This window comes from Delphinapterus leucas, chromosome 1, assembly GCF_059928025.1.
Source record: "Delphinapterus leucas isolate spDelLeu-1000000601 "Yukka" chromosome 1, BTC_Dleu_Yukka2, whole genome shotgun sequence".
Lineage (NCBI taxonomy): Eukaryota > Metazoa > Chordata > Mammalia > Artiodactyla > Monodontidae > Delphinapterus > Delphinapterus leucas.
Window position 1 is genome coordinate 24,345,074 of NC_143129.1, and position 14,631 is coordinate 24,359,704.

The 14,631-nt window shown below is 36.9% G+C and overlaps 1 protein-coding gene across 4 annotated transcripts in view; it reads left to right on the forward strand.

The window, feature by feature from the left end:
* The window catches only part of IARS2 (isoleucyl-tRNA synthetase 2, mitochondrial), a 68,573-nt gene that overhangs the window by 49,517 nt on the left and 4,425 nt on the right, over positions 1-14,631 (forward strand). For all 4 annotated transcript variants that reach the window (XM_089906954.1, XM_022579254.3, XM_089906967.1 and 1 more), the window contains 6 exons: positions 8,917-9,025; positions 9,955-10,057; positions 11,119-11,244; positions 11,863-11,994; positions 13,026-13,132; positions 14,367-14,512. In XM_089906954.1, coding sequence (XP_089763080.1) covers positions 8,917-9,025; positions 9,955-10,057; positions 11,119-11,244; positions 11,863-11,994; positions 13,026-13,132; positions 14,367-14,512 — 723 coding nt within the window. The remainder of the gene's footprint in view (positions 1-8,916; positions 9,026-9,954; positions 10,058-11,118; positions 11,245-11,862; positions 11,995-13,025; positions 13,133-14,366; positions 14,513-14,631) is intronic.

The window sequence follows — 14,631 nt, forward strand, 5'->3', positions numbered from 1 at the left end:
ATGGGAATTTTCTTCCTCCTCTCGGTCAGCTCATTCTCCTTGACCCCAAGGCCCTCAGTTCTGTAAAACAAAGTTTGGAAATCACTGAAATAGCCTGACCCAATCATTTTTCAGAAGAGGAGATGAGATTGGATTAGGGTCCAATTAGGTGATGGTTACATAGCTTAGTGTCAGGCTAGAAGTCGGGTACCCTGCTTTCCGGTTCTCATTCGTCTGTACTCTGTTACCTTCTCACAGCTTTACCCCTGTCTATGCAGACAGCTGACTAATTTCTACTTCCTCACAGTTAGGGGAAGCTTTTGACTCCGTGGATAAAAAGGGAGGCGAGATTGGGCAGGAATTAGAAGGGAGTAGTAGGAGGCACACAGAGGACGTGTTTGGATATGAGAAGATACCTTCAAGGATACTAAGTGAGAAGCTAGAAGTGAAATGAAATAGAGCTTGTCCCCACTGTGAGGTTACAGACTGGGATGAGGTGCCAGGGAAGCAACGCTGCATCAGATAGGTCCTCACATTGCTGCTGAGTGCTGGCTTTTACCCAGGAGATCCTGTTTGCTTTCTGGAGCAAAGGAATGTGGGAAAACAGCTTGCCTGTTCAGCTGACCATTGTTAAAGGGATGAAGAGGGATCGTGGTCAAGTTTTACCTGAGGTATACTTCTGGTAGTAGACCTCATTACTGAGAGGACAGCAATGTGATTCCTAGCAGGTAAATGCTAGGAATGCTCTAATTGGGCCTTTCTTTCAGCGTAGGAAATTTGAAAAGCAAAATACACAGAAATTCATGTTTACTCTGTATTATAGCTAAACTGTACATAAAAATTCATAATGATCTAATATAATTTTTATAATATTGTATGCAGTAATTTTCAGAATTATTATTTCATACGTTTCTCCCACCGTACTCAAGAGAAAATATTGCCAGTTTAGGTACTTTTTTCCCTAAGTTTTATTGAAAATGTCAGCAGATAACACTACAGAACGTAGGTAGGTAGGTTAAATAGTGTTATGTTATAAACAGGAAAAAGAGTTACCTCCTACCACATTTGGGGCAGCATCCTGAATTTCAAAATAGAATAAATATGCCATATGTGAAATAGTGCTTATAAAGTATATTTCAAAGTTCATTAGCTGCTTCAGCCTTGGTGAGAATTGCTGCTACTGGCATTGTAGCAGCAGCTACAATTGTAGCAGCAATTCTACTAGCGTTGCTGCTACTGGCATTTGTAGCAGCAAAAAAAACCACATTTCTAAAGTGGTTTTATGTTACCAAGTGCAGCACGTGCAAATTATACCTGGAGCCATTGACTGTTAAACTGTGTGAAAATTGTCATTAAAACCTATCTGTGCTGCTGTCGGTGGTACAGATAGAGTTTAGCCGTACTATTTCAAGTTTGTTCTTAACCAAATATTTGACAGTGACAGAAATAGTTTATCAAATGAAATTAGTGGTAAAAATGCACCTAATCAGTAAATCATTTTTCCCTTCCATGTCATATATAGCTAATTAATTCAAAGAAAGAAAATCATTTTGCCATTAAAACATGTGTGTTGCATGCATAGGAGGATGCCAGAACATAAGTAAACTATCTTCACAGATAATACACAAACCCTATTTTATTTTATTTCATTTTGGCCGCACTGTGCGGCTTGTGGGTTCTTAGTTCCCCGACGAGGGATTGAACCTGGGCCCCCGGCAGTGGAAGTGCTGAGTCCTAACCACTGGCCCATCAGGGAATTCCCACAAACCCAATTTTAGACTGTAGTTTCTACTTTTTCACTGAGATCTTATATTCCTCTTCCTCAAAAAAAGTAAAGAATAAATAAAATAAAAAACTTATGAGATTGATCATTAACTTAGATTAATTGGTTTATGTTTCATCCTGTTCTCCTCCCTTTTCTTCTTTCATGATAAAAAATTTCAAAAGATAGGCAGAAAGGATGAGGTGGGAAGGAGTCCAGATACTAGGTGAATTCATAGTTCAAAAAACCGTAAAGCAAAGGTGATTTTCCTTTAAAAAACAAAACAAAATGAGCAGTCATTTACTTTCCTGGGAAGGCTTATTGTACTTTTCATTCTCAGATGGCTTGTATCAAGTCTAATATGAAATGATTCAATGTCTGCATGTTTTCTTGAGAGTGTATTATTGCAAAGTAAAATCAGCTTGATTTTGAGCTTAATTTTAGATACCAGTCTTCATCAGTATCTACTAATATTTAACGAGTTGAATTTGGTGATTACATAGCATACATATCTAGCTTTACTTTTTGGTGACAGATTTTATGGCAGTGAAAGAGATTTCGCTTCTGTTTTCACACCAGGTCGAGTACCTGGTGAGTTCTTTGTGAGTTTCACTGTGAGTGAGTTCAAGGTCAGTAAAACTTAAGAAATTGAAACTTGAACACTTTCTGAAAGGGAATGGCATTTAAAGTGAATTAAATATAAGTAATAAGTCATATCCATATTTCTAAAACATTCCTTAAATGTTAACCAAAGATATTAATTATTGCATTGATTTAAAACTAATTAATATTTAAACTTTTTTTTAAATATCTTTATTTTTTTGAAAAAATTTGTATAGACGATCTTATTTACAAAGCAGAAATAGAGACACAGACGACAACTTATGGATACCAAAGGGGAAAGAAAGGGGGTGGTGGGATGAATTGGGAGATTGGGATTGACACATATACACTGTTGATACTATGTATAAAATACGTAACTAATGAGAACCTACTGTATAGCACAGGGAACTGTACTCATTGCTCTGTGGTGAGAAGGAAATCCAAAGAGGGCCTATATGTACAGCTGATTCACTTTGCTGTACAGTATAAACTAACACAATATTGTAAAGCAACTATACTCCAATAAAAATTCTAAAAAATAAAACTAATTAATGTTTAAAATTTTTTAAAAATAGAAAAGTAGAGAGAATCCATACCCCTTGAACCCCTTCCCCACAGCCTTCCCATTATCAGCATCCCACATCAGGGTGGTCTATTTGTTACGTTCGATGACCCCACATTGACAAATCGTTATCATCCAGGGTCCATAGTTTACATTAGAGTTCACTGTTGGTGATGTACATTCTGTGGGTTTTGACAAATGTATAATGGCATGTATCACACAGAATAGTTTTATGGCCCCCCAAATCTTCTGCTCCACCTTTTCATCCCTTGTTCCCTACTAACCCCTGGCAGCCACTGATCTTTTTACTGTCTCCATAATTTTGCCCTTTCCAGAATGTGGTATAGTTGGAGTCATACAGGATGTAGCCTTTTCACTTTGGCTTCATTTACTTAATAATATGTATTCAAGGTTCCTCCATGTCTTTTCATGGCTTGATAGCTCATTACTCAAGGTTCCTCCATGTCTTTTCATGGCTTGATAGCTCATTACTTTTTAGTGCTGAACAATACTTCATTGTCTGGATGTACCACGGTTTATCCATTCACCTGGTGAAGTAATTAGTGTTTTAAAATATTTATTCTACATCATTTCTGATTCTTTTTAACAGATAAATAACTTGAAGTAGAGAAAAGAGATCATTTTTTGAAACAGAAACTTAGATTTACAAATAAGTTTTTTTTAAAGTTACCCTTTTAAGGACATATACAGTACTAATAGCTTACTTTCAAAAATTAATGATTATTTTTAGCAATTATTTTTTGTTTAAATTATTTTTAAATGTATGTACATTAAACAGTAGTTTTGCCAAATGTTTGTGCTGGTTCTACAACCTGCCTTCTTAGTTCAATATAATAATCTTGCTCAAAATTCATCAATTCAGCAAAATTATACAAATTTAGTAATGAAATTGTAGATTACTCAGTCTTTTGTGAATCCTCTTTGATAGTAATTTTTTAGCAGTTGGTTTATTCTTTAAATTTTTACCATACCTAAATCACAATCCTAGAGGTATTGAACAGTTGTTTCCTCTAAACGTGAATCTTTACTTTTTTTTTGGCTGCGCAGGCAACTTGTGGGATCTCAGTTTCCTGACTAGGGGTTGAACCCGGGTCACAGGAGTGAAAGCCTAGAATCCTAACTACTAGGCCACCAGGGAATTCCTACAATTTTCATAAGAGCGAAAGTTATTGTAAAGAAATACTTTTTACCACATGGTTAATCGCTACTTTTCCTGGAATTTTAAGACACCAAACATACTATGCCTCCATAAGAAGGTTCTAAATTTTTCTTTCACTAAAAGATCTATGCAGGGGCTTCCCCAGCGGTCCAGTGGTTAAGACTCCATACTTCCAGTGCAAGGGGCACAGGTTTGATCCCTGGTTGGGGAACTAAGATCCACATGCTGCCAAGAAAATATTAAAAAATAATGATAATAATAATAAAATTACAAAAAAATCTATGCAGGAAGGAAAAAGGATAAAAAATAGGAGAAAAAAAACGGTACCGTTTCTCCCTCTTGTACACTGCTAGTGGAAGTGTAAATTGGCACAGATCTACCAGAAGGGGTTTTCACATTATGCGTCAAAAGCTTTGAAGTAGTTTTCTGTCTTTTGACTGAGTGATTCCACTTATAGGAAACTGTTCTGTAGTATAGAAGTAATCAGATCTGGATGAAAAATTATGTGTGAAGATATTCATTACAGTGTTATTTCAAATAGTAAATGACATTGACCAACAACCCAATGTCCATCTGTAGAAAAATGGCTAAAGTGATATGGCATACATTCATATGATAGAATGATATGCCTCCATTAAGTCATGTTTTTGAACATTTTTTGAACATTAAATGGTCATGGGAAAGTATTATTTAAGGGCGTGTTAAATTTTTAAAAGTGCAGAATACAAAGATGTAGGATATTTACTCATGTAAATATTGGTATGCATAGACAAAATAGTGGAAGGAAATATGCTGAAATAAAGTGATAATCTCCAGGTATCAGGAATATATGTGATTTTATTTTCTTGAACTTTACTGTTTTACAAGTTTCTTAAAGTGAGAATGTGCTTTTTGTTGTTAGAAAAAAAATTAAGCATTACTAAAAATAAACTTACTAGAACAGAAAATAGTCCCAGTAATTAATTATATGAGGTTGTTAAATGATTCTCCAGTATACCAGCACTTGAGTTTGACTGTGGTTCGTATTACTTACCATCCAAGACTGAACTTCTCATCTTCATTTTGAAAGTTCCTATAAACTTTATCTTTTCATTTCTTACTCAGTGCTTTGCTACTCCAAAACTTCCCCACCTCCATCTTTTTCTTCTGGTTTCATACACCATCTTGACAGGCTCTTGTTGCAGAAATTTTCTAGGGTTACACTTCCTTTTCCAGAATGATATTTTGCTCCTTACCCAATTCCAGTAATTCAGCATATATGAGAAATGAGAAAGACACCAAGACTTTACCCTTAATATGAATTAGTTGTTTTGTTGTGCTATTATTAATGGCCTGATTTTATTAGGTACAACATGTGTTTCTAGGACAGAATCAGAGACCATGTATTTTAAAAGTAATTTAGTATACGTAATCACATTTTTGCAAGTATTCCTTCATATAAAACTGTTTGAAAAAATATACCATCAGCAACTACCAAGTGCTCTTTATGATGTATCTTAATAATAATTAACATTTACTGAGTATTTACTATGTCCTAAGCATGTTATATTACGTGTTTAATCTCTAGAACAACCTTGTAAGTAGATTTTGGTGTTATCCTCATTTCAGTGAGGAAGAAATGGAAGCATGGAAAGGTTATGTATGCTAAGGCCTCATGGGTAGTAAGCGCCACAACCAGGATTTGGACCCAGGCAGTCTGAATCTAGCCACTGTGCAGTCTTCAAATTGCTTTTATTCGGCATAGTGTAAGTCCTTAGGCAACAGCCAGCTTTCTTAAAACTAAAAATTTTAGAGCTGCCAAAGATTGTAGAGATTATTTAAACCCCTTGTTTTTTTAGGTGTGTTAATCAAGGCTTGGAAGCAATGATTTCTCCAAGATGACAGAACGTTAGTTGGATTTCATGATTATGGACTGTCATTTCATTAGGCCAGAAGTAGGTATTTTCTGAAGAAATGAAAATTTCTTGGGAATACTTCCTGCTATTTCATTTTCCACTTATTTCAGAGAAGGATTTCCCCTAGTATTCTGTTATTAATCTTCTCATTAATTATTGCTACATCCAAAGTGTGGTCTCCAGTAGGAAGTTAACATTTTGGGTGGGATGGGGTTTAAGTACTGGTATTGTAAAAGTTTAAATGGTTACAGATTGGTAGAGGAAGAAGGAAAGTAGGATATAGATGTAACATTCTAGATGTCGAGGATAAAATTTTTGTTCTCATTGCATAGGCATTTATCATTTTATATTATCCTAGGCTTTCCTAACTACATAGACTAGGCTAACCTGTGTTTTCACCCTGATAACAACATAGTTATTTCTTGTTTAACAGAAAATCTACCCTATTGGCTGTCATCTCCAAGAGAGCAGATAGCACAGTGCCTGCTAGGTGCTTGATAATGTTAGTTGAATTTAACTAATTTAATCTTTGATTACATTATTTCAGTTTTGTCTCCCACCTTCACCCAGATACTCTTTGTCACATAAGGATTACAACACTGAATCCTCAATGTTAGGACATAAGAGCAAATCACCATCATTTTACAAATAAAAAGGGATTGTGGGGGTTTCTTAGAGTTCTGAGTTTAGGTTTAAAATATGGAAGTAATCTTCCCCAAAGACCTCATGTTCCTTTTTTTGAAAACCATTTTTATTCTGAAAAGTCACAGAATAGTATAAAGAAGTACATACCTTCACCTAGATTTTCCATAGTCAACATCTGGCCACATTTGCTTTATATATATTTTTTCTATATGGATATATAAACAAACTTTTTTCTGTACAATTTAAAGGTAAGTTGCAGACTTGATGCTCTTTTATCCCAAAATATTTCAGTGTGTATTTCCTAAAAACATGGACAGTCTCTTGTATAACCAATACGAACGCCAAAATCAGGAAATTAGCACTGATTCCATACTGTTACCTATCTATAGATCTTACTCCAATTTCACCCAGTAATGTCCTATATGGGAAAAGAAAAAAATAAATAAAAAGGGGTCTAGACCCAATCTAGGATCTCATGTGACATTTAGTTATCTCTTTAGTCTCATTTTGTCCTTGTCTTTCATAAACTTGACATTCATGAAGGTACAGGTGGTTTATTTTGTAGAAGATAGTACCTCAGCTTGGGTTTCTTTGACGTGTTCTCATGATTGGATTTAGATTGTGCATTTTCGGCAGAAATATCACAGAAGTGATACTGTGTCCTTTTCAGTGCGTCATGTCAGAAGTCACATGATGTCTTTTGCTGGTGATGTTTAACTTTGATCACTTGGTTAAGGTGGTGCCTGCCCATTTTCTCTTACAGGGTTACTCCTCCCCCACCCCCATCTCCCCATCGTAATTGTTATTATACGTACAGTTGACCCTTGAACAACGTTGGTGGGGCACCAACCCTCCATGCAGTCCAAGTCTAACTTCATAGTTGGCCCTCCATATTCGTGGTTCCACATCCATGGATTCAGCCAACGGCAGATCATGTAGTACTATAGCACGTATTTAGTTAAAAAATTCCGGGTGTAAGTGGGCACTCACATTTCAAACCAGTGTTGTTCAAGGGTCAACCGTATCTTGTAGAGAGATACTTTAAGACTGTGGAAATATCCTGTTTTCTCACCAGATTTTCACCTAGTGTTTAAGCGTCCTTGATGATTTTTGACTGAAATGATCATTACTTATGATGTTTGCCAAATGGTCCCGTATTTCGGATTTTTAACTCTTGAATTAACTGTTGTTATTTGTTGAATGCTGAAGTAGCTCTCAAGCTTGGGTACATATATGTTCTAATGAATTTGAGGCTAAATTATTTGTACGGCATTTTTTTTTTCTTTTGCCGTGTTTTTTCTTAAAGACTTAATTTTTTAAGAGCAGTTTCAGGTTCACAGCAAAATGAAGAGGAAGGTGCGGAGATCTCCCTGTACCCTCTGCCCTCACACAGGCAGTCTTCCCTGTTATCAAGGTCCCCCACCAGAGTGGTACATTTCTTACAACGGATGGACCTACCTTGACACATCATCATCATCCAGAGTAGATAGTCTACATTAGGGTTTACTGTTTGGACAAATGTACAATGACATGTATCCATCATTATAGTATCATTTGGAGTATTTTCACTGCTCTAAAAATCCTCTGTACTCTGCCTGCTCATTCCTCCCCTGCCCCGCCACCAACCTCGTGCCTCAACCCCTGGCTCATAGGGCTTTTTTATGCTTTGCCCATCTTTTGACTGGGTCGTTGTCAAATTAGAAGTTAATAACTTGCCCTTTATAAGACATTTTTTCCTAATTTGTTTAATATCTTGGTTAAGTGCATATGCTCCGTGGCCAGATGGTCTACATTTAGACTCCATGTCTACTGCTTACTGTCTGCATAACCTTGGGCAAGTTATAAAATCTCTCAGTGTCTCACTTTCCTCATCAGTAAAATGGGGATAATAATAATATCTACTTTCTAGAGTTACTATGAGAATTAAATGACAACATATAAAGTTATTGGATACTTAGCAAATAATTGTTGAATTAATAGTTTATTTTCATAAAAGATTTAACTGGAAATATTGATATTGGTAGTTAATATGAATCAGTCCCTAATTTAGATAATATTTTAGTTATCTGTGGTTTGGGAGATCATACTCCAAGGTTTATTTTCTTTATCTTGATTAATAAATTGGCAGTGAGGGTAACAGCCCAAGTGAATGCAACCTAGCCATTGGGTATAGCATGACACAAGAAATAAGTAACATGATTACTTTTAATATTTTAATACCTTGATAAATATTCATTTCCATTTTCCTATTTAATTAACTTAAATTTGTTTTTTCATATTTATTTTTGAGGTACTGACCAAAGAGCAGATTTGTACTTGGAAGGAAAAGACCAGCTTGGGGGTTGGTTTCAGTCTTCCTTATTAACAAGTGTGGCAGCAAGGAATAAATCACCTTTTAAGTAAGTATTACACCTGAGCTAAACAAGTCAGCACACAGTTGAGTATTTCTACTGAATACTCGCCAGTGTGTGAAGCACTGTACTGAATAATATGTATATGATAAAACACTGCCCTTAATTAGCTTATAGTCTGCAATCTCAGGAGAGAAATAGGTTTGAAGTAAAAAAAAAAAAAAAAAGAGACAAAAATGGAGACAGCAATACAAAGAAGCCTTGTCACTAATACAGGTCATAATTCCTAGAAGAGGTAAAACCGGCATTGACTGGAGTAGTGGAGAAACCCACACGATGGATGTGGAGAAGGATATTCTAGCTTGACTGAGGACAGCCTCAGTCAGATATCCTTACATTTGTAATTTCCACAAGTGGCTAATGGATGGAAATATTTCTTTAGTGAATTTTATTAAATTAGGGATTCTTATTTAGTTACAGAGAATAGCTTTTCCTTATTCAAATATGTGAATGGAGGTTCTAATCACAAAGATTCTTTAATAGCTTAAGATTTTTGCTATCTTAAAGTGAAAACCCATCTCACAATTTGCATGTTTTATGTTTCTTGTATAACATGCTTTTAAAAGTCGATAGAATAGCAGATATATATTTCTCTCAAATTGTCCTTTTGAAGATAATTTTTTAAGACATACGTTTTCCTGGTTAGTTTTAATGTTCAAAATCAGTACATAATAGATGCTCAGGAGATAATTGTTTAGTGAATGTAAACATAAAAATTTTGTGTATAAGAGAGCTTACTATTTATCAGGATAAACAAGTAGCTGAGAGTCAGACTTTGAAGAAAAGTTTTCATACATAATTTGTCAAGAAAAAAGATTTTTATGTCAAACTAAGTTACTCTTTTTAAGCTGTGAGTCATCTTCAAAAAGACCATCATCATTGTGTTCATTATTATAATAGCTAATTTGTCTTCTTAGGACAGTGGTTGTTCATGGATTTACCCTTGGAGAAAAGGGAGAAAAGATGTCCAAGTCTCTCGGGAATGTCATTGATCCTGATGTTGTCATTAATGGAGGACAAGTAGGTGGTTCCCTAAAAATTCATTTTATTTTTGTTTTAAGGCTAAGTTGGCAGCCAGAACCATTAATATAGTTACTTCAATGTAAAAAAAAAAACAAAAACCTCACAAAACTATCTTTTATACTAATAGCAAATGCTTTAACCATGTTTTAAATCTAGACTCTCAAATGATATGTGATTTTTTCTTTTGTTTTGAAAAAGGGCAGGGTTGGGATTGTGGCCCTTTTGACTCGTTTCAGGTCTGAATCTCCAGTTAGGTCCTGAGCCATGCTATCCCTCTTTTAATTGTCTGAACTTTAAAACTTTATAAACTGTAGTTTTACAGTTAAACAGAAACAGTATAGGAAAAAAATTAGAGCGCATCTTCTAAATGCATGTTTCAGGGAATTCCCTGGAGGCCCCGTGGTTAGGACTTGGCGCTTTCCCTCTGGGGGCCCAGGTTCGATCCCTGGTCAGGGAACTGAGATCCCGCAAGCCACGCAGCCATGAGTAAATGAATGAATGAATGAATGAATGAATGTTGTTATATTCTTGGAAATGATACACTTTAAAGCAAGTCATTAATGAACATCAGCCTGGGGTTGCTGATACTTTGGTTTATTTTGGAGTTGCTTTCAGAAAAGAAAGCCCTTCTCTGTTATTTTACTCCCTTAGCTTTTTACTGCCCTCCTAGTGTCCAGTAATCAACGCTCTTTGTCGGAGTGGCTTGGGAATATTGCGAGGGAAAAGCAATCCTTCCCCTCCCCCAGCCCGCTCCCCCATCACAGACGCATCTGGGGCAGTACTCTGTCCACCTGCTGTAGTGGCTGTTTACAGACATGACAGGAAGCCACTGAACAAGACTGCAGGCCGAACTCTCCCTATTTCCAGTTTTGTTGTTGTTTTAGATTCAGCCTGATCTCTGAGATCGTTAGCCCTTATTTCGTTACAGTACGGTTATATTTTATGCTTACATTTTGCTCAAACATTTCTGAATAGGAGTCTTACCTAAAGCCTCTGTTCACCAAATTGTAATCGAAAGCCATTTATATGTTTATATGTTTTTTTCCTTCAATGAAAAGGATCAAAGCAAAGAGCCTCCCTATGGTGCTGATGTCCTTCGCTGGTGGGTCGCTGAGTCCAATGTCTTCACTGAAGTGATAATTAGTCCGTCTGTACTGAATGCTGCCAGAGATGATATTAGCAAGGTCAGAGTCACTACTCTTTCTATTATGTACTATTCCCGAATGAAAAGTTTACTGAGTCGTTGTTAAAAAAAAATGAGGCACATTTTTGTTGGCACTTCACAACTGAATGAAAATGAGTTCTCCACATGTTAAGAGCTTTTAAAAATATCCTGTGCTAATTTATTTGTTTAAAAATATAAGTAGTAATGCTGATAATTTTATACACTGTCTTTTTATATTTTAATATAATATGAAATTATACTAATTTTGTATACTTTTTATGTGCTCAATGACTGTGCACATTTATTCCATTTATTTTTACCTACACAACATTCTTACCGACACAGATGAACAAACTTGGGCCACTGAAAGGCGATTTGCCCTTAGATTTTAAAGAAATAAAATGAAAATTCAGTTTTTATGTATAAAGTACAGTGGTTGTTTCTGCAACTGAGCTTTTGAAATGAGAGTTTGTTTTCTGCATTTGTAGTCTTATTATAGGAATGATATAACAAAGTATCCCATTAAGAAAGTAACATGAGTTGGATAAAAATTATAGAGAAAGAAAATAATTTTTCAGTAATAATTGAAGGACTCATATATTTTTTGACTGTATATTTTTTTCCTCAATATTTATAGCTTAGGAATACTCTCCGCTTTCTTTTGGGAAATGTGGCTGGTTTCAACCCAGAAACAGATTCTGTCCCTGTTAACAATATGTATTTCATAGACCAGTATATGCTACACTTACTGCAGGATTTAGCAAACAAGGTAAGTGTGCATTTATAAGCTTTTGGAAATAGCACAGTTGTATGTTGAAATTTGGGTTGTACACGAGTGGAGCATTCCTTGTTAGAAATAGTATCTAAAAGCACTAAAAAAAGTTATACTTGGGCTTCCCTGGTGGCGCAGTGGTTGAGAGTCTGCCAGCCGATGCAGGGGACACGGGTTCGTGCCCCGATCCAGGAAGATCCCACAGGCCATGGAGCGGCTGGGCCCGTGAGCCATGGCCACTAAGCCTGCGCGTCTGGAGCCTGTGCTCTGCAACGGGAGAGGCCACAACAGTGAGGGGCCTGCGTACTGCAAAAAAAAAAAAAAGTTGATAAATTCCACATGGTCGTAGGTTGATTAGGTATGAAGTCTTATGATTTCTTTCCTGGTCTCTCAAAAGACTACAGGAGTACCTGGTGGCAGCAGTAGGCCCAGGCCTCCGCTCAGACCACATTTTTCTCTTGAAATCAGTTCCATGTATTTCTTTAATAGGAAGGAATAAAATAGAGTTGTACTTTGTTTAACTGCAGAAGTATAGAAATAAACATCTCAAAAGTATAGAAATAACTGAAACGATGATTCCTATGTTGTCTTATAAGATATCCTCTCATATATAAACACAAATATTTTGTGTTTTCTCAAAAATTAGAATTGCTTCCACATACCCATAAGAGTCGTACATGCAGATTTTCGCCCAATTTTACTTTTCAGGCATAAATGAAGGAACATTGGTAACTTAAACTCTTTGCTGTTTTAAAATGGTGTGGCTTCATCATTTAAAACCTGATCTTTTCATTTGGTGTGTGTTCTTTTGTAGTTTTCAGGGTAGACTATTCAGTGTTTTCTGAGGATGGTGACTTTCATATCCAGAAATGACGTTTTAAAGATCCTTAAGTGCTCTCGTGTTTTGCCGGTTTTGTATTTGTCTGCCTTTGAAACATATTTTGAAAAGGAACAAATTTTGCTCATGATGACTTGCATTTTTATTTGCTTATCCCAGCTTCCAAATTTATTTTGGCTTTGTTCCCTAGATTACCGATTCATATAAGCAGTATGACTTTGGAAAAGTTGTTCGGCTATTACGAGCATTTTATACCAGAGAACTCTCCAACTTTTATTTCAGCATAATCAAAGATAGGTATGTATGACTGAATATTGAAATACTCAGCAAACACTGCTTGAACGTCTGCGCTGCTTGGCAGATGTTGGAAAGCAGAGGCGAGCAAGAGGGGCTGCCCTGTACCGTTATTAAGAAGTTGGGTTCTTGAGTCAAGTCTGATTAGGAAGTTTCATCCTGTCACTAGCTTTATGAGCTGAGGCAACTTATCCTATAATCTCAGTTTTTTAATCTGTAAAATGGTGACGATAATACCTGTCTCAGAATGTGGAAATGAAAAGATACAATATAAGTCATGTGCTGCATGCTGTGTTTGACAGAGTAAGTGCTCAGTAAGTACTAGCTGTGAATATGAGGTAGCGAACGTACTGCTTGTCCTCAGGAGTTTGCTGACCTTGAGGGGGATATTTCTCAGAAGTATTCAGCCAGTTATTAATATAATGACATTGTATAACATCAGCGATACCCTTTTAGAGGCAGGCTTGGTGCTGTCTTCATGTTTTGCTCCAGAATGCAGGTGACACGGTGTGACTCTTATGTGTGACAGTAACTGAGCCAGTGTGAAGTGTCAGCCGCAGTCTATCCGCACCTCAGGGACCTTCCAATGGGACTGTAACTCCCAGTCCTTCCCTTGACACACTGAGAGGGTCACAGGGGTGGGGAGTCAACATTTTTAAATACCTTCAACTAACATTAATTTTCCTTTAACACAGTTGTCTAGATTCTAGCTGTTATTGATCGGAAAAACAGAATCGGACATAGCGTAGGTATGAGAGTTTTTGAGGAGGTGGGCACACTTGGAAGGCATAGAGGATGTTATCAGAAAAGTTGTATGGGGCTTCCCTGGTGGCGCAGTGGTTAAGAATCCACCTGCCAGTGCAGGGGACACGGGTTCGTGCCCCGGTCCGGGAAGGTCCCACATGCCGCGGAGCGGCTGGGCCCGTGAGCCACAACTACTGAATCTGCGCGTCTGGAGCCTGTGCTCCGCAGCGGGAGAGGCCGTGACAGTGAGTGGCCCCCGCTCGCCGCAACTGGAGAAAGCCCTCGCACAGAAACAAAGACCCAGCACACACAAAAATAAATAAATTAAAAAAAAAATAAAGTTGTATGATGGAATATTTTATCCTTTAATTAGAAGACGTTGGAGCCATAAGATTAGGCACTATCAGAATGAACTCAGCCTGAGGCAGATCCCATCTTGGCAGTCATCGTGTACAAAGTGTTGCCAACCGCTCAATAAGTTGTTCTTCAACAGGCTTTATTGTGAAAATGCAGATGATCCCAAACGACGCTCTTGTCAGACTGCGCTAGCCGAAATTTTGGATGTAATGGTTCGTTCTTTTGCTCCCATTCTTCCTCACTTGGCTGAAGAGGTATTCCAGTACGTACCTTACATTAAAGGTAAGAAATACTTGATTTGTTCTCTGAATGAGAAAGACCCTGGCTAAGGGTGCAGCTTCTCATTTTACCTACTTCACAAAAGAGGCACTTATTCATCTACAGTGACTGTTTTGTGGCCT